We start from the raw sequence: 25,346 nt of genomic DNA, 5'->3' as shown, positions 1-25,346 counted from the left end.
GTGGTTCAGCAGGTGAAGTGTCTGATTCGCATCTGTCTCTTGGTTTCAGTTCAGGTCATGGTCTCATGGTTTGTGGGTTCAAGCCCCACATCAGGCTGCATGCTCACAGTGCGGGCGGAGCCTGCTTGGGATTCTCTCTCTCTCTCTCTCTCTCTCTCTCTCTCTCTGCCCCTCCCCTGCTCGCTCGCTCACGCGCTCTCTCTCTCTCTCTCTCTCAAAATAAATAAACATTTAAAAACAAAAACAAAAAAAAAGAGCACAGCTCTTGAACTTGGGGGGGTGTACAGATTACTTAAATAAGTGAGTAAACAAACAAACAAACAGTTTAAAATATAAAACAGGGGTGCCTGGGTGGCTCAGTCAGTGGAGCATCCAACTTCGGCTCAGGTCATGATACCACGGCTTGTGGGTTCGAGCCCAAAGTCGGGCTCTGTGCTGACAGCTCGGAGCCTGGAGCCTGCTTCGGATTCTGTGTCTCCCCCCATGTGTCTCTGCCTCTCCCCGGCTCATGCTCTGTCTCTCTCTGTCTCTCTCTCTCTCTCAAAAATAAACATTTAAAAAATTAAGAATAAATAAATAAAATATAAATTTATTAGGATGGTAAATTTTAAGTTATGTATATTTTACCACAATTTTATTTAAAAATAAGGTACTATCTAAATGTGATTTCCATCTTTTATTTAAATTTCAAACACAAGAATCTGGATTTCTAACTATGGTCACCTATCAGCAATGCTACTGGAGAAAAGTGACAAGAACACTTGTAAAACTACCATGTTTTTACAACCACATCCTTTTTGTCACAACAATCAGGAAAATTTTATTCCTTCTCTATACTCCATAATGTAAAAATATTAAATAGGAAAAAAGAATAAAAGGCTTTTAAAAAGAAACTTATAAAACATTTCGGATTATTACATTCCTACAACTGAAAATGCGTACACAATTAAACGTTTGCTAATTTTATAAATGAAATATGACATCATGATTTCACCAATGTTAAACATTCTTACAGTCACTTAACCTGCTAATTTTCTCTTTTGTGAATTGCGAAACTGCACTTTTGACCTATCAAGTTAGAATGAAAATGAGAACACCTGAAATTCAAGACACAGTGAAATGGAAACACTCCTATACTCTACAGCAACATAACCTGCCTTAACTATGTAATATGTCAAAAACATTAAGTATCTTTACACTGTGTTTATGTAAGGCTACTTTTAAAAATCTTAAATAGGAAGTAATGCTATTTAAACAGAGACAAAAATATACATACATATATGTATATGTATAAATCACAAAATTATTTAAAACAGAAAATAAAGTGTTTAAGCCCAACACTGGTTTTTAAACATACAGATTATGCAAATTAGGGTTCACCTCACTGACATGCTACAAACTAACGTTTATAATGTTTGCATTATGTGTTAACATGTTGTATTTAAACAACAACAACAACAACCAGGGTCCCTCGGTGGCTCAGTCAGTCGAGCGTTGGACTTCAGGTCAGGTCATGATCTCACAGTTCATGGGTTTGAGCCCCACATCAGGCTTGCTGCTGTCAGCACAGAGCATGCTTTGGCTCCCCTGTCCGTGCTCTCTCTCTGTCTCTGACCCTCCCCCTGCTCGCACTCTCTCAAAAATATACATTAAAAAAAAAAAAAATTGTATAATCATATGATTTATATTATGTTCAATAAAAACCAAACTCCAGGGGCCCTGGGGCGACTCAGTCAGTTAAGCGTCTGAGTCTTGGTTTCAGATCAGGTCAGGATCCCATGTTTTGGAGATGGAGCCCACATGGGGCTCCTGGGCTGGGTAGGGAGCCTGCTTGGGATTCTCTCTCTACTTCTTTCTATGCCCCTCCCCAACACGTGCTCTTTCTCTCTCTCACATATATATAAATAAATTTTTTTAAAAATGTATCCCAGGGGTGCCTGGGTGGTTCAGTGGGTTGGGCGTCCGACTTCGGCTCAGGTCATGATCTCACGGTCCATGAGTTCGAGCCCCGCGTCGGGCTCTGTGCTGGAGCCTGTTTCAGATTCTGTGTCTCCCTCTCTCTCTGACCCTCCCCCGTTCATGCTCTGTCTCTGTCTCAAAAATAATTAAACATTAAAAAAAAAATTTTTTTAAATAAAAAAAATAAATAAAAATGTATCCTTAGGGCGAAAAAGAATACATTGAACATGTGACTATCACAGCCCTGAATTTTAAACCTTTAGTTTACTTTTTCTAAAAAAAAAATAATAATAAGTATAAAGATTACTTTTTCTCCCAAGAACAAGCTACTGATAAACACAGCATGGAAATATATTGAAACAATCTGAGTGACAAAAGGAAAATCAAAAAACAAAAGCCAACCAGTACCTACTACATTATTCCTTTTCCTATTATACTTTTTAATAAGTGTCTTGAGAATGAGTTCATCATTATACAAAGCAGACCAATGGCGGGGTGAGGGGGGGAGGGATGGAAAAGAAAGATTAGGAAGAAGGGAGGGAAGTTAAGAATGACGCATATGTTAATTTTATCGATTGTGGCAAAGGTTTTCATGGGGGTACGTTAAACCTAACCACATTATACACTTTAAAGAGTATACTTTAAATATATTTAAATCACAGGCACTATATATACTGTATATCAAATATATCTCAAGAAAGCGGTTTACAAAAATAAAGTCTACATAAATAAATCATCAGCTCAAGTGGTGTATTTACCATGGGGAAAAAAATGCATTGTTATTCTGTGCTGGATTACAGGACAATTAAGTAGATTTACATCTCACTAGAGTGTTGATCAACCCACGCTAAATTTTGTCTCTGTGCAGCTATCTCCATTGACATGTTGGGCCAACTCAGTATTTATTAGTGACTTGAAAACAAACATAAAAGTATGATCTTCTAATTAGATGACACAGAACTATAGGATGACAGAAACAAGACTTTAAAAGTATAAGCTGGCTGAAAAGGATTATGAAATGTTATCGCATTAAAGAATAATTCATTCAGATTTAATTATTTATAGGAATTCTGCAAAAGCAGTTAATAAGACAACTCTTATAATCTACCAGAATATGACGGCTGCTTTTTGTAGTCATTATTCCAGAAAATTCCAGTTTATTTCTGCAATTATATTAAAAATACTGGCTTACTAGTCATAAAATCTAATTTCTCTAAAGAAAATATGAAGCCAAAAACACACACAAGATGGTAAAATTTCAGTTTGTTTTTCATAAGTATGCTAATTGAGAGAGTTATTCATGAATATATTTCAAGTTACTGGCTCATTCCTTCAGTTTTGCCATTTCTTCTCTACCATGTAATATATACCTCTCTTACTAGAGTTTAAAAAATACTGGCTCTATTCTTTTTTTGTTCACATAATCAATCACTCTAATATAATAACGGTTAATAAGGTATAATAACAAAAGTATCCCTCCCATCCCAGAGAAACATTCCAGGGAGAAACTTATATAAATCAGGCTTAAGTAAATAAATAAATGATAATCAAGCTAAAACATGTAACTGAGTCCTCCTTTGGATACTTCTTTGATTATCAGCAGAAAACCTACTAAAATGGCTGGCATAAGCACATAAAGCCTGCATATCAGACACAAAAATGTAAAGTCTTTGATTGTATAATTGTTCAATATTGGCCAGGATTCATTTTTTTGTCTTTCAAGGAATTCAACCAACTCAATTAAAGTGACATATGGGCACCATGTGGTAAGGCAGGAGGAGGTGAAATGAGGGTTAGCCTTTATTTTATGACACAGAAACGATGCTAATGGACCCAGACGCTAGAGAAACAGTGACCAATACGTAATCTTGGGGTTGAGAAAAGGGGGAATTAAGAATGTCAGAGCAGCTGGTCAGCCAGTCTCCTACTCATTCAGTTAATGTGCACAACACTGTAAAAGCAAGGCAGAAATTTAAATTGCTATGAATGGAAACTGATTAAAAAAGTGAAGACTGCCATATTTTAAGGTAACTTTTTATTGCCTAAAATAAAATCCCTCATCCTTCCAGAACAGGCAGTATATGTAATTGATGTACCCACTTTTTTAACTGATTGAAGGACTACATATATAACAGTAGCTTCAAACAGTAAAAGTCAACTTTGATCTAAGTAAAAAAATAAATTCAAAACCTTTGTTCCAAAACATGACATGTAAGATCTGTGGCAGGCACTGTGCTGTCACTCACAAGATAACTTCTCTCCAAAGTACTAAGTTTACAAAGTCACATGTCTTCATTTATGAGGAGTTTCAAAAACATGTCTATACTTTAGCTCAGTAATTTCATTTCTAGAACGTTATTTCACAAAAATAACCCAAAATTCAGGAAAGACTTTAAATTCAGTAAGTTATTTCTAATAGGAAATTTAGAAACAACCTAATGTTTAACTTCTCAGCAAAATAATGTTTAATTCTATTAATTTTTCTCAACAATAACCCTATTCCTGCCCCAGTGCTCACTTGTATAAGGTACCACATTCATTCAGTTACTCAAAGCCAAATCCCTAACATCACCCTTCAGTCTTCTTCCTCCCATATCTCACATCCACGCTACCACGATATCCTATTGCATCTATATACCAAATCCCACTACTAATCTTTTTCTGCTACCATCTTAGAGCAAGCCACCATCATCTATCTTCTGCCCGTTTTACTTGAACAATCACTTAACTCATCTTGTTTCCACTTCACCAACACAGCCACCTGCCCTAGTCACAGTCTGCTATCTATATAATAGCTACAGTCGCCTTTTAAAAGGAAATTCAGATCCACTGCTCTTAAGTTTCTAATGGCTTTCAATTACATTTAGATTATAATAATCCAAATTCTTACCATGCTAAATAATGCCCCATCTAATCAGATACTCCACATACTTCTCTGAATTCTGTTGCCCCCCTCTCTACTCCACACTAGTTTCCTTACAATTCTAAGATCACACGAAGCACCTTGCTATCTCTGGGCCTTTGATTTTTATTCTTTTTATCATTTATTTTTGTTTATTTTAGAGAGAGTGAGCAGGAGAGGGGGCAGAGGGAGAAAGAAGGGAGGGGAGAGAGGGACAGGGAGAGGGAGAGGGAGAGGGAGAGAGAGAATCTTAAGCAGGCTCTCTGCAGACTCGGGACTCAATCCAATGACCCTGGGATCATGACCTGAGCAGAATCAAGAGACACTCAACCAACTGAACCACACAGGCACCCCTCCCTGGACCTTTGCACTGCAGTTCTTTCTACTAGAAATGTACTTTCCCTAGAAATCTGCAAGACTCACTCCCTCACTTCTTACCTCTCTATTTATATGCCTTATTTAGATAGAACTTCCCCTGAGAGCCCAAGGAAAATTGGAGTCCAATCATTCTCTATCCCTTTATCATGCCTCATTTTCATAAAGGCTCTTATTACTACCCAAAACTATATTGTGCATATAGTTGTTTACTTTCCTTCTATCCCATGGAAAGGTACAAACTCTATGAGTACGGAGGGTTTGGTTTACTCACTACTACATTCCCAACACCTACATAGTGCCTGACACACATTAAAAGCTTGAGATATATTTGTCAAATGTTGACTGAATACTACATTCTTGTTAAAAAAAAAAAAAGCAAAACAAGAGAAAGCCATTTATTATTTAAGACATGTTTCAAATAGCAAAGGAAATGCTAACATTATAATATAAACTGACAAAATATAATAAAGTATCTTACACAGAGCCTACAACACAGAAAAAAAAGACAAAGGAAACTATATCAAAAAAAATGGTTATAGTAGATGCCTCTAGAAATCACTTAACATTACTAAAAATTTTCATTTTCTTCTTTTACCTATCTTAACTGTGAAAAATAACTGAATGGCAAAGCTGCCCTTATGCTCAGTACTAACAAAACAAACAAAACCCTCTGGTCTATAGAAAGTTTATGCTAGAAAAAAACTTGGAAGGTTATTTTTCTTTCTTTCATTTATTTATTTTGAGGGACAGAGGGAAAGCAAGAAAACAAGTACAAGCAGGGGAGTGGAGAGAGAGAGAGAAAGAGAAAGAGAGAGGAGAGGATTCTGACTCGGGGCTCGAGCTCATGAACCACAAGATCTTGACCTGAGCAGAAACCAAGACTGATGCTTAACCCAATGAGCCACCCAGGTGTCCCTCTAAAGGTTATTTTTCCATGTAAATTGAAGTTTCTCAATTACTAGGAAGATCAAGCAATTTGTTATACGAACTGAGTCCATTTTAAGAGACAAGGGGTTCAAAAAGTAATTTACAAGTGTTAACTGATCTACACTAGGAATAAACTGAGATTTATTTCAGGGAAACCATCCTACTCATTCAGGCACAATAGAGTTCTAACTCTTTAGGACAATTTTCAAACCTCCCAAACCCATCTATTGCATCTCTACTTCTGCTACAAAGCCTAACACATATGCCACACTAAGCCGACTACTGGCCATTCCATTAAGAATGCCTCAGGGGCGCCTGGGTGGCGCAGTCGGTTAAGCGTCCGACTTCAGCCAGGTCACGATCTCGCGGTCCGTGAGTTCGAGCCCCGCGTCAGGCTCTGGGCCGATGGCTCGGAGCCTGGAGCCTGTTTCCGATTCTGTGTCTCCCTCTCTCTCTGCCCCTCCCCGTTCATGCTCTGTCTCTCTGTCCCAAAATAAATAAAAAGCGTTGAAAAAAAAAAAAAAATTAAAAAAAAAAAAAAAAGAATGCCTCTGAATTTTAACTTCCTGGAAGGTTTTTTGCTCCCCTACTTTGCCTAGAGAAATCCTATACCTTCCAGCTTAGTGCCACTTCCTCAGTGAAGTGACTTCTTCCTTTCCCATATATAGTATCTTTTTTTCTCTTATCAAAGGTTCTTAGGGGCGCCTGGGTGGCTCAGTGGGTTCAGCGTCCGACTTCGGTTCAGGTCATGATCTCATGGTTTGTGGGTTTGAGTTCCCCATCAGGCTCTGTGCCGACAGTTCAGGGCCTGGAGCCTGATTGGGTTCTGTGTCTCCCCCTCTCTCTGCCCCTGGCCTGCTCACACTCTGTCTCTCTTTCTCTCAAAAATAAATAAACATTAAAAAAATTAAAAGAAAAAAAGGTTCTTAACTTTGGGCCGATGAATGGCCTAATAATCTTTGTGAAATTTTGAAATTATATGTAGATACTGGGTATACGCTCTTTTTTGAGAAGAAAGCACTGTGACTACACTCAAGATTGTAAAAGTAATTCATAACCCAAAAGGATAAGAATCATTGCTTTATCATGCCACTTTAGATTAATTACAATTATTTACTCCTCTTTCTCACTACTCTGTGAGGTTTTTCTAAGTTTATTATCTTGAGAGTGAGAGAGAAAGAGAGTGCATGCGCGCACACACCCAACTGGAGGAACGGAAGAGAGAGGGAGAGAGAGTCCCAGGCAGACTCCTCACTGTCAGTGCAGCGACTGATGCAGGACTCGAACTCACAAACCATGAGATCATACCCTGAGCTGACATGAGAACACTTAACCGACGGAGCCACCCAGGTGCCCCACTCTGTGAATTTCTTTTAAAGCACCTTATCGATATGGTAAGGAATAAATGGTATGATGAACTGAAATGTTTAAAAGATCGGTCTGATTGCTCAGTTTTCCCTAAATTCCCTTAGGCTCACTTTAAGACACCTGAAATCCGCTTCTAATTTTATTACCTTCATCCTCTAACTTTTAAATTTCCCTCCATTTATGAATTTGAATCAATCATTTAACATATAAAGTTTAACTTCCTAGGGGCGCCTGGGTGGCTCAGTCCATTAAACATCGACTTCAGCTCAGGTCCTGGTCTCAAGGTTTGCGAGTTCGAACCCTGCTTCGGGCTGTCTGCTGTCTGTGCAAAGTCCGCTTTGAATCTTCTGTCTCGCTCTCTCTGCCCCTCCCCAACTCTCTCAAAATTAAATGTAAAAAATTAAATTTCCTGGATTAAAACCAATGTTCTCAGGGGCGCGTGGGTGGCTCAGTCGGTTAAGTGTCCGACTTCGGCTCAGGTCTCGCGGTCCATGAGTTCGAGTCCCGCATCAGGCTCTGTGCTGGCAGCTCAGAGCCTAGAGCCTGTTTCAGATTCTGTGTCTCCCTCTCTCTCTGACCCTCCCCCATTCATGCTCTGTCTCTCTCTGTCTCAAAAATAAATAAACGTTAAAAAAAAAAAATTAAAAAAAAAAAACAACCAATGTTCTCATTTCTAAACTTTTTGAATTTTGTTATGTAATCAAAGGGAAAAAGAAAAAGTTTTGAAATTAAAAAAAGTAAAATAAAAAAATTTTTTTTAAATATCCAAAAAGAGGGGCGCCTGGGTGTCTCAGTCGGTTGAGCAACCAACTTCGGTTCACGTCATGATCTCGCAGTTTGTGGGTTCAAGCCCCGCATCAGGCTCTATGCTGACAGCTTGCTCAAAGCCTGGAGCCTGCTCCGGATTCCGTCTCCCTTTCTCTCTGCCCCTGCCCCTCTCACACTCTGTCTCTGTCTCTCTCAAAAATAAATAAACATTAAAAAACAAAACAAAACAAAACAAAACAAAACAAACCAACACTTTAAATATCCAAAAAGAAAATTAAAACTCAATATCCTAAAAGAATCACAAGACAAGGACAGAGGTAGATTTATGGAAAGATGAAAAAATAGAAAAAAAGGTGACAGGTGTATGAGCCAATCTATCTTAAGACAATGCTTGTTTCATATTCACTTATTAAATTAAGATGATGGGGGGGAAAGACCTAGTCACCCTTCTTATATACACCTATTTCAGTTCAGGATTTTCATTTAATTTTTGCCAAAAACCTTTCACATGCCAATCAAACCAACATTGTTGTGACATCAAACGCTTATGTGCAAGAAGTCATCCAATACGACCAGCAATCATGAGGTACTCACCGTGCTATACACTGCCGGGACGGCGGGAGTGAAGAGTCGATCCTCGAGAGGCTGCTGTGCAGGTCCTCTAGGAATTCTAGAAGAGTGAGTTAAGGATAAGAGAACTCAAAAATGCCTTGCTGTAGCATTAGCAAAAATTTACCATCCTAAGATTCTGTCCATGACCCAAGTTTTGTCACGTAATTACTAAGGCTACTCATTTACTTCTCCACAAAAACGGAAAACAAATATTTCAAATTTCTTCATGTAACCAGATCAATCTCTCCAAGTGATTCCCATGATAAACGTTCCATGGCAACTCAAAACAAACAAGCCTCCACACTTTAGGTCCATGATGAGAATCTACCACCTTTACTTTCTAGAGAAAAAGACTAAGGAAGTATGAGCAGGACAGCCAGAAAGATACATGTAAATTACTGAAAAAGACACAGTCTCTTCTGCTAACTGCAAAGGAATGACTAATATAATTGTTTCCTGGTTTTTCTATGTTAGTTGCTTCTTTCCCTTCTCCATATTTCCCAACCAACTCATTAAAAAAACAAACAAACAAACAAACAAACAAACCCACAATGGCTCTCCAGCATAACAATTAAAATATTCCAGCATGTGACTAGGATATTGTTAAAAGACAAAAAGACTATCATTTTACTCAGCTTCAAAAGTAAATTATGTGAGCTCCTTCCACCTGGTGATGAGAGGTGATATTTCCCCTAAGAATGTCAACAACAACAACAAAGAACAGCAACCAAAAGATTAACAGCAATTCTCTCCACACAGTGGGATTACATAAGTGTATTGAATGTTTCCATAATAAAATTTTTGAATCATTTAAATGTACTATTTAAGAGGACTAAAAATATAATAAACCCAAAATGAAACAGAATGCCTTCCTAAACCTAACAAGTACTTGAAATTTCTATCATTTTCCTTTCTAATTCAATGAAACATTTTAGAAGACAAAATACCAGCTACGATTAATAATTTTATATGAATGACCACAAGTTACAGAAATCTGAATCATTAAAAGTTAAATTCTTTATATGTAAGTAGCAACAGTTTGTTGAGGTGGGAGAGAAAATAAAGCAAAAACCATCTATGGGTTAGCCACTCAAAATCAGTAACACTGTACCAGTCTCTAGACAATTCTTTAAACTAACCACCTCAGACCACACAGTTCATCCCCTACACATAAGAAACTGATTTCAACCACTGCAAGAAATAACAAAACTAAAACATTTCATACAGGAGCTGCTTCTTTAAAACTTTATATATGTTTGCAATGTAGAAAGCATAAGACTAATAATAAGTTCCAGGACAATAGTCCTTCATTATGAGCTTGTCGATTCTTTCAGAAAGAAGATTACCCTTGGCTGGAATAAAACTTTCTTTGAATTATAGTTCTGCACCGCAGTCACATGAATGGTGGAAAATATGAGGCGATTCTTTCTTCTGCAAAGCCAATGACTTTTGCTTCTTCTAGCTAAGGCTAATTCTCACCACATGAGAATAATCTCAAATGAGAATTATCAGTACTATGCCCCCAAAAGCTGAGACATGCCATTTAAACCTTACAAAGGAAGGTTAGGGGTTCCTGATTTCTATTAGTTATTTTATTGCCTAACAATACAATTATGATATTTGTAAAGAGGCAATCATATATTTGGCCAAGAGTCTCACTAACAAACATTCTTCTGGACCACAAATAATGTTTATTTTGTTTATTTCACTCTCTGTAAACCACCAACAGAATACTACAGGTTGATAAATTGTTTCTTAAAAGAACATTGAAGTAAAAATTCTTAATTTTAAAACAAAAACATAATTCTATAAAAACAAAAACTGAAAATACAAGTCAGGAGATCTGAATCTAAAACAGGCTGCAAGCCTAACCAACTATGTTGTCTTCACCGAACCATTCCAAAATATCTCTTATAAACTGAGAATCAGCAAGAAGTAACCTGCCCCAGTTAATAAGGCTAGGTACTCAGGCCAGATCAAGTCTTCCTGAATTCTAAAAACCACTCTCTTCCTATTATATCAATATGTCACGAACAGAATAATGACCACAACCTGGTCAAACTATGGTTGCCCCTATCTATATGACAAAACTAAATGAACAGTTCATCTCATAGAAGAGTCAATGGAGTGTCACCCCAAAATTTCTAGAAAGTCCCAAATTCTTGGCCTAAACTGAATCATCTGCCCAATGGCAAATGTACACTTATTAATACAGACTTGGCAATTACTGTATCAAACTAAGTCAGCTTATTTTACAGAGCATTTTTTTTCCTATCACATATCTTCATAAATATGCTAAAAACCACTAAATTGTACACTTTAAAAAGTGTGAATTTTATAGCATGTGAGTTATATCTCAATAAAAAATTTAACTTGTGGGGTGCGCCTGGGTGGCTCAGTTGGTTAAGTGTCCAACTTCGGCTCAGGTCATTATCTCGTGGTTCTTGGGTTCAAGCCCTGCATCCAGTTCAGTGCTGACAGTTCAGAGACTGGAGCCCGCTTCAGATTCTGTGTCTCCCTCTCTCTCTGCTCCTTCCCTGTTCATGCTCTGTAGCTCTCTCTCTCAAAAATAAGCATTAAACATTTTTTTTTAATTTAACTTCCTATATTTTTGCTTCCTTGCAAGTAAGTTATTTAGCCCCTCTTTCCACTAAAAACAGCCTCAATAAACCAGACTCAAATAGGCACTAGGCATTTTCTCCATAAATAAGTTAATTCGAAGAAATGACGTGCATGTAAAGCTCTTTCACAACAACATACTTCCTCCTAATTCTGCCTGTAATTAAGCTTATTACCAGCTTTCACCAAGTACTGTATCTCCAGCATACATCACTGGATATTTACTTATTTACTTTTGAGCTCAAGGTAGCAAAAAAAAAAAAAAAAAAAAAAAAAAAAAAAGGCTTCTCAGAGTACCACTTAAAATTCAAATTCAACTAATGAACAGTGATAATATGCATGTGCAGTACTTCAGAATATGTTGTTTTTTTATTTTTTAAATCTCAACACTAAAACACAGTAGGCATACTCACTTGACATTTCTGCGGTTCAAACTACTATGGATTATACCATTAGGAAATATAAGCAAAATCATTAGCAAGACCAGAAGGATGGTATATAATAACTGAATTAAGATTCTAAATAGAAATACAAATGGAAAATATTTTTTTAATTCCGCACGCTCATTTTCTAATAAAAAATGTATGAAATAAATAAAATTTGAAGACTTAAGAGTATTAAAACAACACACTCTAAATTGATTATTAAAGAACTCACTACATACACTCCACATTAAATGTCAATTAGGCGGATAAAAATTTTTCAAACACAAGATTTCGTCAAAGAAATCCAAAGACCAGTGAGATTATATAATGATCTGAATGTTTCCTGCTTATGTCAGGAAAGAAAGAAGGGACCAGTAATTTTTTAATTTACAGATGTGTACTGGGGGTGCCTGGGTGGGTCAGTCAGTTGAGCGATCGACATCGGCTCAGGACTTGATCTCACGGTTTGTGAGTTCGAGCCCCGCGTCGGGCTGTGTGCTGACCGCGCAGAGCCTGGAGCCTGCTTCAGATTCTGTGTCTCCCTCTCTCGATGCCCCTCCCCCACTCATGCTCTGTCTCAGAAATAAATAAATATTAAAGAAAATTTTTTTTTAAACTTACAGATGTGTACTGAAATTTCATGAATGATGAACTCTCATTAGGATGAAGTTTCTTGCTCAATGGCAATTGTATCTGACCCTGAGTTTGACCTGTAGTCAATATCTCCTCAAAAGGTTTTATCTTGAGAAATTAGAAAATAATTAATGAAAATCAACAGAAATCTTCCTCCAGTATGCTAAAACACTAATGTTCCATTTACACCTCACAGCTGAATGTTCCTAAACTTTACCCCAATCCATTATAAGAAAAGCTAGGGGTGCCTGTGTGGCTCAGTCGGTTAAGCATCCGACTTCTGCTCAGGTCATGATCTCATAGCTTGTGAATTCGACCCACACATCGGGCTCTGTGCTGTCAGCACCGAGCCTGCTTTGGATCCTCTGATCCCCTCTCTCTGCCCCTCCCCTGCTTGCTCTCTCTCTCTCAAAAATAAATAAACACAGGGGTGCCTGGGTGGCTCCCTCGGTTAAGCGCCCGACTTTGGCTCAGGTCATGATGTCACGGTTCTTGGATTTGAGCCCCACGTTGGGCTCTGTGCTGACAGCTCAGAGCCTGGAGCCTGGTTCAGATTCTGTGTCTCCCTCTCTCTCTGCCCCTCCTTTGCTCATGCTCTGTGTCTCTCTCTGTCTCTCAATAATCAATAAACGTTAAAAAAAAAAACTTTTTTTTTTTTTAAAGAAAAGCTACTCTCCCAAATCAATGCTTACCATAAGCAATATTTATAGTGACAACCTCAAGTTATTATTGCCTCACTGAAAGTGAAAGCAAGGGTACAAATCCCATTGCACAAATTACTTTAGAGAAGACACAGGCAACCGATTTCAGGAGATAAACACAAATAAATGAAAAAGATCTTTTTCTACATTATTTCTTATTTAAGCTTTATGGCAATATGGTAATATCAGTCAATTTACACCTCTCTCCACTTTCTCTTTTTTTGTTGGGATTTTATTTTCAAGTAATCTCTACACCCAGCGTGGGTCTCAAACCTACAACCCGAGATCAAGAGTTGCATGCTCTACTGACATGCCAGGCATCCCTCCTTCTTCAAATAGAGTTTTGATAACAATAAAGGAAGAGAACATGTATAACATAAAAGGATAAGGGCAGAATTTCTATACTACACTCTTTTCACATACAATTGCTTTGGAAATAGCTACATTCCATTTAGTATTATTTCCATTTAATTAATATTGAATATATTAATATTGAATATAAATTCCATTTAATATTAATATAAATATCCCATTAAGGAAGGGATATACTCTTTAAAAATTAAAGAAATGCAATTTAAATAAATTAGCATATCTTGAAAATAAACTCTAAAAAACAAAATTTAACCTACCTTCATAAAGGAGATGCACTAGCCAAAACTGGAAAAACACACTGTCTACATAAATGTAGATATAAGAAGCAATCCCATGTCACTGTTTATCACACAGAAAATTGTCCAGATTAATTCAGAATGTTTCAAAAAAATATTTTAAGAGTCCAAAATTTTATTATTTGAAGAGTTTGAGATGTGCTGCATATAGAAACTGACTAATTAGTTATAGAAAGCTAATATAAAAAATAACGCCCTCTTGCTCGGACAACTGAATAGACATGCAAAGGAATGATGGTGGGTTGCTTACTTGACAAAAATTAACTCAAAGTAGATCAAAGACTTAAACGTAAAGGCTATAACTAGAAATTTTCAGAAGTAAACATGGAATAAATCTGCATGGCCTCATATTTGGCAATGGATTATTAGATACAGCAGCACCAAAATCAACAACAAAAGAATAAATCATACTTCAACAAAATTAAACAGTACTGTACATCAAAAGACAGTATCAAGAAAATGGAAAGACAACACATAGAATAGGAAAAAATATTTGCAACTCTTATGTCTGATAAGAGATTTCTATCTAGGATATATAAAGAACTCTTACAATTCAAAAATAAAAACACAAATAACCCATTATTTCAAGTGGAGAAAGGATCTGAAAAGACATTTCTCCAAAGAAGATCTACAAATGGGCAAAAAGCACATGAAAAGATGCTCAATATAATTAGTCAACCGGGAACCGCAAATCAAAGCTGCAATGAGATACTACTTCACACCTACCAGGAAGGATGGCTATAATCAAAACGCCAGAGTCAGTGAGAGTACAGAGAACCCTCATATACTGCTGGTGGAAATGTGAATTTGTGAAGCCACTCTGAAAAACGGTCTGTGACAGTTCCTCAAAAGTTTAAACACTGAGTTACCATATGACCCAGCAATTTCACTCTTGGGTATATACCCATGAGAAATGTAAACATATATCCTTGCAAAAACTTGCACATTAATATTTATTTACATGCACTATTATTCCTAATAATAAAGGTAGAAAGACCTCAACTGTGCATCAACTGATGAATGGAAAGCATAAAAAAAATATTATTTGGCAAAAAAAGAAACGAAGTACTAATACATACCACAACATGGATGAATCTTGAAAACATGCTAAGTGAAAGTCACAGAAGACCACATATTATATGATTCAACTTTTATGAAACGTTCAAAATAGGCTATAAAGACAGAAAGACTAGTAGTTGCTTAGGAGTAGAGAAAATGAAGAGGGAGGGAGCTGACAGCTAAGAGGAATGGGGTTCCTTTCTAAGGAGATAAAAATGTTCTAGAATTGACTGTGGAAATGGCTGCACACATCCATAAATGCACTAAAAACCAGGGCATTGTACAGTTTAAATGAGTCAATTTTACGATATGCATATTTTATCACAGTAACGTTTTATTTAAAATAACCCTTTCCGGGGCGCCTGGGTGGCTCAATCAGTTGAGTTTCCAACTTTGGCTCAGGTCATGATCTCACAGTTTGTGAGTTCAAGCCCCACGTCGGGCTCTGTGCTGACAGCTCAGAGCCTGGAGCCTGCTTAGAATTCTGTGTCTCCCTCTCTCTCTGCCTCTCCCCTACTTGTGCTCTCTCTCTCTCTAAGATAAATTTAAAAAATAAGATGTAAAAAAAAATTTTTTTTTTAAATAACCCTTTCCTACACTGGGAAAAGCTTCATAAAAGATAAGGACTAGGGGTGCTGGGTGGCTCAGTCAGTTGGGCATCCAACTTCGGCTCAGGTCATGATCTTACAGTTTGTGAGTCCCAACTCCGCGTCAGGCTCTGTGCTGACAGCTCAGAGCCTGGAGCCCACATGGGGTTGTGTGTGTGTGTGTGTGTGTGTATGTGTGTGTGTGTGTGTGTGTTGTCTCTCTCTCTGCCCCTACCCCGCTCATGCTCTCTCTCTCCTTCAAAGGTAAATAAACATTGTAAAAAATGAATAGAAAAGAAAGATAAGTACTAGAGCTATAGAAAACTGTGTATCAATAAGGGAAGCAAATTCCATAATGGAACCCTCAGAGGCTAACAGTAAAGTATCCTCAGCTAATTGCTACTTACATAGGTGATACCAAAGAAATAGCTCATCTCAAACCCAAGCATAAAACTGTGCTGAAGGGTGATGCCTGGGTGACTCAGTCAGTTATGTAACCCACTCTTGGTCTCGGCTCAGGTCATGATCTCATGGTTCATGTGTTCAAGCTCCAAGAAGGGCTCTGCACTGTAGTGCGCATCCTGCTTGGGATTCCCTCTCTCTCTCTGCTCCTATTCGGCTTGTGCATGCACACGCTCTCTATCAAAATAAATAAATGAAGGCAAAAAACCCACAAAGCTGTGCTGATTAGATTAATGCATGTTATAATTAAAGAGGAAACAGACAAGACTGAATTAATTTAAAGTTGTGAAGCGTAGACCTCATAGACATCAAACATGTAAAATATGCCACAAAGAACGATAATCCTGAATGACTCCACTCAGCAAGTACAGAAATCTCAGGGATCACAAGGTTAGTAACTCTGGACAAAAACAGAACAGGAACTGTATTCTCAAACCTAAACACTATGACAAATCTACCCCTGCTACATATATATATATATATATATATATATATATATATATATATATACACACACACATATATATATGCTACATATATATATAAAAAGACACCAATGTTCTAAGAAAACCAAAATTTTCTTCATTACTCTATATCATTTGCCATTGAAACTGCAGAGAAATAGGGGTGTCTGGGTGGCTCAGTCCGTTGAGCATCTGACTTCAGCTCAGGTCATGATCTCACAGCTCATGAGTTTGAGCCCCGCATTGGGCTCTGTGCTGACAGCTCAGAGCCTGGAGCCTGCTTCAGATTCTGTGTCTCCCTCTCTCTCTGCCCCTAACCCACTCACATTCTGTCTCTGTCTCTCTCAAAAATAAATAAACATTAAAAAAAAATTTTTTAAAAAAGAAACTGCAGAGAAATAAAACTAGCCATTTTATTCTTTCAATTCAATTTAATGTTGGACTGTTAATTTAGGTCCAAAATCCCTTATTGGAATTCAGAATTTTTCCAAAGATAGAAAGTTAATACAGTTGTTACATTATATAACATCTCCAGCAGGGTCTACGGGCAATACTCCTTAATGAAACACATTTATCTCTACTGCAAAATATATAAATATTCAAACTTCTGGCTTTCTGGCCAGAGTTTTTACTAATTTATGAGAAAAAATGAGTTTTCCAGACACTTTTGATTTTGGAATTGCAAAGTGCAAACAGTCCATACCTTCTTTCCCATTGTGTTTCTGTGCAAATCTGTTTCTAGAAACCACTATATGAATGTTAACAACTAGGAACCATTAAACTGTATTTTTTTTACAAATCTGAAAACTTTAGTTTCAAAGTGCTTGGCCAGAAAAGCCCTTGCTCTGGCTCTGGTTTTCTACTAACTCAGAAACTGATTTCCCGACAGTCACATTTAAGTTTAACCAAAAACATAAGCTGCTTAGATGGGGGGTGGGGGGGCAAGGATCAATATTGTGAAAGAATATAGCTGCTGACCATGCTGTTAATCCTTCTACTCAAGACAAAAATACAAACTTTCTATGAGACAAAAAGATACACATACGAAAAATGAATATACTCACAAATTTCAAATTTCACAATTTCAAAGTTTTTAGTTCTCAAGTTTTTAATTCTAAGACAAATATTTAAGTGTTATACTAACACACAATTCAGATTAAAACAATCCATGTGACAAAGAAAAGGCAGAACAAAGTAGACCTCTTCCTTCAAAAATGTCTACCTTGAAGAAATTTCATTGAGAATGATGAAGGGCAGGGTCGCTGGGGTGGCTCAGTTGGTTAAGCGTGAGACTCTTGATTTCGGCTCAGGTCATGATCTCGTGGCTTCATGAGCTTGAGCCCAGCATGGGACTCTGTGCTAGCAGCACAGAGCCTGCTTGAGATTCTCTTTCTCCCTCTTCCTCTGTCCCTACCCTATTCATGCTGTCTTTCTCAAAAAAAAAAAAAAAAAAAAAAAAAAGATGAAATGCAGTTAGCAATTCCATTTGTATCCTACATCTGAATCACTCAAATGGCCTTAGATAATAACCAAATAAAATATGCTGATATGCCAGATTCCTCTGGATATGGATCCAGATAATAATTGGTAGGGAATACACATTTGACAGATTTTAAAAGTCATTCTCCAAAAAAGAACTGAATGAGCTAGTCATTCACATACAACAAAACTCAGCCTTCACTAGACATTCCACTGCTGGCTACAAGCTGTTAATAGGTAGAACTCTAAAATTTTCAAGGAGGTGACATTTACCTGAACTGGTAGAGCATTTTTAAAATGTAATATGAAGATGAGATCATAATTGCAATGTTCTGAAATTCTACTAGAACTTAGGTTTAAAAAGAATCGTGGCACGGGCACCTAGGTGGCTTGGTCAATTCAATGTCCCACTCTTTTTTTTTGTTAATGTTTATTTCTGAGAGAGAGGGAGGGAGGGAGGGAGGGAAGGGAGAGAGAGAGTGAGAGAGAGAGAGAGAGAGAGAGAGAATGAGAATGGGCAGGGGAGGGGCAGGGAGAGAAGGAGACACACAATCTGAAGCAGGCCCCAGGCTCTGAGCTGTCAGCACAGAGCCTGACATGAGGCTCAAACCCATAAACCATGAAATTATGACCTGAGCCAAGGTTGGACGCTTAACCAACTGAGCCACCCAGGCGCCCCTGAATGTCCCACTCTTGATTTCAGCTGACGTCATGATCCCACGGTATTGGGACTGAGCCTGCATTAGGTTGCGTGCTGACAGCAGAGTTGGCTTAAGATTCTCTTCCTCTGCCTCTCCGCCCTGCTCACACACTCTCTCTCTCTCTAAAATAAATAATAAAAGTAGACAGGTGAAGGAAAAGAATAAACAAAAAATGGCTTATAGGTGCTTTATCTTGAGCAGTGACATAGACAGTAGTACTATTTACCAAAACCGGGAAGGAACAGGTTGAAGTAGGGATGAAAAGGAAATTAAGAGTACTGAAATGCCTACTGGAAATGTCAGGAGACACAATAACAAAAATTAGATATATGAATATGTAATTAGGGCTAAAATTCTGACCTAAAGATACAAAACTTTCAAAATTCATTAACATGAAACTAATCTTTAAACCCAATAGAAAGAAAGGAGGCAAAGGACCTCAGACCTGAGGGTGAGACACAGGATAGATCAGCAAAGGACCCTACCTGTAGCCACTGAGGTGGGACGAAAACCAACAGATGCAGTGGTACTGTGGTAGCCAAGGGCCACACCACTACTCATGGGAGTGAACAATGAGTCCAGAACACTCTCTTTACACTCTTACTGCTGACACACCTGGACAAAGACAACCAACACACAGGCCCTCCAGAAAGTCCTGAGAATCAAGTTTCAGACCACACAGGCTGTTATACTTAGCCAATGTTATAATAAAAACCACCTCAGCATTAAAAAGGGGGGAGGGGCCTCTGGGTGGCCCCTACTGTTAAGTGTCCTACTCTTGGTTTTTGCTCAGGTCATGATCCCAGGGACAGGGGATAAAGCCCCAGGTTGGGCTCTGCATTGACAGGGCAGAGCCTGCTTGGGATTCTCTCTCCTCTCTGCCCCTCCCGCTCATGTGCACACATGCTCTATCAAATAAATAAACTTAGAAAAATATGTATGAATAAATGTAAACTATTCTGGCATACAGTAAAATTCTATAAGTGTTAGCTATCATAATGGTTACTTAAAAAAAAAAACTAATTGTGAGGGGCACCTGGGTGGCTCAGAGGACTGTGTGTCTAACCTTTGATTTCTACTCAGGTCATAATCCCAGGGTCGTGGAATCAAGCTCCAAGTCCAGCTCGGCGCTGAGCAGGGAGCCTGTTTAAAATTCTCTCTCGGGGCACCTGGGTGGCTGAGTTGGTTAAGCGACTGACTCTTGGTTTCAGCTCAGGTCATGATCTCAGGGTTTGTGAGTTCAAGCCCGCTCCTCATCAGGCTATACACTAACAGTGTGGAACCTGCTTGGGATTCTCTGTCTCCCTCTCTCTCTCTGCCCCTCCCCTGCTCTCTCTCTCTCTCAAAACAAGTTAAAAAAATAAAAAAGCATCTTGTAAAAAAAATAATAAAATAAAAATAAATAAATAGGGGTGCATGAGTGGCTCAGTTGGTTAAGCGTCTGACTTCGGCTCAGGTCACGATCTCACAGTCTGAGAGTTGGAGTCCTGCGTCGGTCCCTGTGCTGACAGCTCAGAGCCTGGAGCCTTCCACATTCCGGGTGTGTCTCTTTCTCTGCCTCTCCCCCACTCACACGCTGTCTCTTTCTCAAAAATGAATAAACATTGGGGCGCCTGGGTGGCGCAGTCGGTTAAGCGTCCGACTTCAGCCAGGTCACGATCTCGCGGTCCGTGAGTTCGAGCCCCGCGTCAGGCTCTGGGCTGATGGCTCAGAGCCTGGAGCCTGTTTCCGATTCTGTGTCTCCCTCTCTCTCTGCCCCTCCCCCGTTCATGCTCTGTCTCTCTCTGTCCCAAAAATAAATAAACATTGAAAAAAAAAAAATTAAAAAAAAAAAAAAGAATAAACATTAAAAAGCAATTTAAATAAATAAATAAATTTCTCTGCCCCTCTCCCCTGCTTCCTCTCTCATTTTTATGTGTTTATAGTTACAAGTCTTGTTAGTAAGAGAATCTGAGTTCTGAGGCTGCAGGGCACTCCACAAAACAGCTATACTCTCAATGTGTTTGTCAAATGTACAAAATTTTATTGATGAAACAAGTGATACCATTAGTGTTATGCATTACTACAGCTATACATACATATACATACAAGGCACAAAAAATGTTTTTTAATTTTTTTAAAGTGGGGGGGGAATCAGTATTTTCTGACTGCTAAGGAAAGGAGACTGGATAAGAGTAAAGTTATACTGAGTTTTATTCAGCTATATATACAGCTATAGTAAGTTATTTAAGTTTTTCTGACTTAGGTTTTAAGTGTCAAGGTTCACTTTGACCCCTCAAGTAGGTTCCTAGATATTTAGGTAGAGAAAAGTTAGCATGGACCTTAAAGGTAAATAATAAGGGGGGCACCTATGTGGATCAGTGGGTTAAGAGCCTGACTCTTGATTTTGGCTCAGGTCATGATCTCACGGTTCTGACCGTGTAGGCTTTGTGCTAGAAATGGAGTCTGCTTAAGATTCATTCTCTGGGGTGTCTAGGTGGCTCCGTAGGTTAAGCGTTCAACCTCAGCTCAGGTCACGATCTCGCAGTCCGTGGGTTCGAGCCCTGCATCAGGCTCTGTGCTGACAGCTCAGATCCTGGAGCCTGCTTCAGATCCTGTGTCTCCCTCTTTCTTTGCCCTTCCCCCACTCATATCCTGTCTCTCCCCATCTCTCAAAAATGAGTGTTAAAAAAAAAAGGACTCATTCGCCCTACCGCCACCCGGCACCCAATGCATCACGTGCGCACACACACTCTCTCAAAACAAACAAACAAACAAAAAGCAGGCTCAGTGCAGAGCCTAACACCAGCTCAACCTCATAACCATAAGATCATGACCTGAGCCAAAATTAAGGATTGGATGCTTAACGGAGTTACCCAGGCACCTCCAAGAAACCACATTTCCAGTAACAGCTGTGTCTGAGATCTAAAATAATCCTGGCTCTACAGAATACATGTGCAATCTGTTGCTCAGGAAGTGATTACCAAATTTACTTAGATATATTATCTGGTTTACAAACATAGTAATTATTTTTTAAGATTTTTTCATTTTATTTTTTATTTTTTTCAACGTTTATTTATTTTTGGGACAGAGAGAGACAGAGCATGAACGGGGGAGGGGCAGAGAGAGAGGGAGACACAGAATCAGAAACAGGCTCCAGGCTCTGAGCCATCAGCCCAGAGCCCGACGCGGGGCTCAAACTCACAGACCACGAGATCGTGACCTGGCTGAAGTCGGACGCTTAACCGACTGCGCCACCCAGGCGCCCCTATTTTTTATTTTTTAAATGTTTATTCATTTGTGAGAGACAGAGAGCATGAGTGGGGGAGGGGCAGAGAGAGACAAGACTCAGAATCGAAAGCAGGATCGTCAGCACAGACCACGATGCAGGGCTCGAACTCGCAAACCTTGAGATCTGACCTGAGCCGAAGCCGGATGCTTAACCAAATGAGCCACCCAGGTGCCCCTAATTTTATTTTTAAGTAATCTCTACACCCAACGTGGGGCTCAAACTCACAACCCCAAGATGAAGAGTCACCTGCTCTACCAACTGAGCCAGCCAAACACCCCCAGTTTAACACATATATAGACAGATATAACTTTTTCTACCTTTGTCTATTTCACTGGTCATTAGTAAGATTATTGGAGAGTGGAGCAGGGAAGAAAAGGCTGATACAGCTTGCTGTCATTTATTACTCCATTATAGCCTTCCAGTGTTAGTCACTATTGTTTAATAAGGCAAATATTTCATTTTATTATGAATTTATGAACATAAAGACTTAAATACAAGTACAAATGTAAATTCATAAATACATTAAAAAAACAAATTTGTATCACCTTTCTTTTAAGAACAGCAACAAGGGGCACCTGGGTGGCTTAGTCGATCAGACTCTTGACTTTGGCTCAGGTCATGATCTCAGGGTTTGTGGTTTGTGAGTTACAGCCCCATGTTGGGCTCTGCACTGACAGAGCTGGAGCCTGCCTGGGATTCTCTCCCTATCCTTCTCTCTCTGCCCCTCCCCTGCTGACACTCTCTCACAACAAATAAACTAAAATAAAATAAAACAAAACAAAATAAAATAATAAAAACTGCAACAAGGCTTTTATTTTCTCTCTCTCATTTTTTTTTTCCCCCAACTCTGGCTATAGTAGTTTGTTTTCCCGTTATTTTATCTTATTTATTCCTTGCTTTATCCACCATGGGTTTGAGGTGGCTTACATCAAATAAAATACATATAGAATATTTAAATGAAAGTAAATGAGCAAATATGACAAAGACTGGCAGTCTATAAGGTCCCACAATATTGCAAAATAAGCTAAAAGATGCTTATCACAGGCTTGGTGAACATAAAATTAACAGAAACGTTGATACTTTTCACTTGTATAAATATGTATAAAGCATCTATGCTGCTATCTAGAATTCGCTTTGCCCCAAATATATTATTTCATCATAATAGTTACTGCATAACTTAACTGGAAGAAGACATGAGTTCAAGATAGACTATGTAAAAGTGACATATTACTTTTTTTTTTTTAATTTTTTTTTTTTTCCAACGTTTATTTATTTTTGGGACAGAGAGAGACAGAGCATGAACGGGGGAGGGGCAGAGAGAGAGGGAGACACAGAATCGGAAACAGGCTCCAGGCTCTGAGCCATCAGCCCAGAGCCCGACGCGGGGCTCGAACTCACGGACCGTGAGATCGTGACCTGGCTGAAGTCGGACGCTTAACCGACTGCGCCACCCAGGCGCCCCGTGACAAATTACTTTTTAATTCATATTTAAGTAACTTCTATTTAAAGAACATGAAAAACATTCCTTTTAGAATTGAGGCCATGAAAATTAGCAGAGCTACCAAGTTTCTTAGCATATACAAATAAATACAATATGTATGGATGAAAGCATATATTTATAGAGATATAGAGTCTTGTCATTCCCACATTTAACTTACACAAATTCAACCAAGCCACAGGGAGGGCAGAGGGGAACAGAAATACAGGAAAATGTGCATAATGCTGACTCTTGCCTTTCCCCTCGAGGAACATATGCTCCAGAGTCCGCATGAGATCTGCGATCGAAACTGACTAATATGTTTGGTTCTCAAAGTATGGCTCTAATGTTGAAGTACCTGTTTGTTGTATAACCTGGCTTCTAAATAATGTTGAATTGTCCAGTGCTCAAACAGGGAAGAAGTACAACGTGGAAGAAAAAGTGACTGCGCTGGACTTACTGAAACACAGTATGGTAATATCTGATAGCACACCTTTTTTAAAAGAGACTTCTGGGGGCGCCTGGGTGGCGCAGTCGGTTGAGCGTCCGACTTCAGCCAGGTCACGATCTCGCGGTCCGTGAGTTCGAGCCCCGCGTCGGGCTCTGGGCTGATGGCTCAGAGCCTGGAGCCTGCTTCCGATTCTGTGTCTCCCTCTCTCTCTGCCCCTTCCCCGTTCATGCTCTGTCTCTCTCTGTCCCAAAAATAAATGAACGTTGAAAAAAAATATATTTTTTAAAAAAAAAAAGAGACTTCTGTAAGGCGCCTGGGTGGCTTGGTCGGTTAAGCATTGGACTTCAGCTCATTTCATGATCTTGAGGTTTGTGGGTTTGAGTCCCACACACTATTAGGCAGTGTCTAATAGTAAATGAGTTGGCTGCTGTGTGTGAGATTTGCTCTATCTCCTTGGGGAGAGGGGTTGTTTGTACACGTGTGGGACTGTCGTTTGCTTGTCATTACTGAGAGGGGAGTGATACCATCACTTAACGTGGAGGGACCAGAAAAGCTGAATGTAGTGCAGTTCAGGGCAGCTCTGCTGTCAGTGCAGAGCCTGCTTCAGATCCTCCCTCTCCCGCTCTCTCTGCCCCTCCCCCCTCCCACGCACAGGCACTCTCTCAAAAATAAATAAAAAACTTTTTCAAAATTTGTTTTTAAAAATGAGACTTTTTTTTAAAGTTTATTTTGAGAGAGAGAGAGAGAGAGAGAGAGAGAGAATGAGTTGAGGAGGGAGAAAGAAAGGGAATCCCAAGCAGGCTCTGCACTGTTAGCATGGAGCCCAACGCAGGGCTTGATCCCATGAACCTCGAGATCTTGACCTGAGCTGAAATCAAGAGTCGGATGTTTAACCGACTGAGCCACCCAGGCACCCCGAATCTGAAACTGTATTAAGTTTACAGTTACAGTAATTGTTCTATATTGCATTTTTTTATAAGAAACTTTTTTTTTTTTTTTTTTACTAAGTTTGTTTATTTTGAGAGAGAGAGAGAGAGCGAGCACAAGCAGGGAAGGGGCAGAGACAGAGGGAAAGAGAAAATTCCAAGCAGGCTCGCTCTGTCAGAGCAGAGCTCGAAGCAGGGCTCAATCCCATTACCTGTGAGATCATGACCTGAACCAAGTTCAAGAGTCAGACGCTTAATCGACTAAGCCATTCAGGCGGCCCTACATTGCATTTTAAATGGATCTTTCACCTATGCATAACTTTGTAACATATGCATTAATCACCTGGGAAATATCGGTGCATTAAGTTAGCCAGATTTTCCAAATGGTGTACTATTAAAAACCAAACCTGATTTCACCAGTAAAGTTTATTAAGCATTGGGAAGCTGTCAAATTCAGGATGGCACATACAAGTTTCCAATATTATAATCTTCACTTCAAACCTGTAACT

At 38.9% G+C, this 25,346-nt stretch overlaps 1 protein-coding gene across 9 annotated transcripts in view; it reads right to left on the bottom strand.

Annotated features, from left to right (window-relative positions):
• EIF4G3 (eukaryotic translation initiation factor 4 gamma 3) overlaps positions 1 to 25,346 on the bottom strand; it is a 311,829-nt gene that overhangs the window by 222,432 nt on the left and 64,051 nt on the right. For all 9 annotated transcript variants that reach the window (XM_047082673.1, XM_047082664.1, XM_047082666.1 and 6 more), the window contains exon 2: positions 8,897 to 8,972. In XM_047082673.1, the coding sequence (XP_046938629.1) occupies positions 8,897 to 8,972 (76 nt within the window). The remainder of the gene's footprint in view (positions 1 to 8,896; positions 8,973 to 25,346) is intronic.

This window comes from Lynx rufus, unplaced genomic scaffold (genome assembly GCF_022079265.1).
Source record: "Lynx rufus isolate CCGP_SWC_20201006 ecotype Redwood Valley unplaced genomic scaffold, mLynRuf1.p SCAF_2, whole genome shotgun sequence".
NCBI lineage: Eukaryota > Metazoa > Chordata > Mammalia > Carnivora > Felidae > Lynx > Lynx rufus.
Note: the sequence above shows the minus strand (reverse complement) of the source record. Positions and strands in the feature narration are given on the sequence as shown.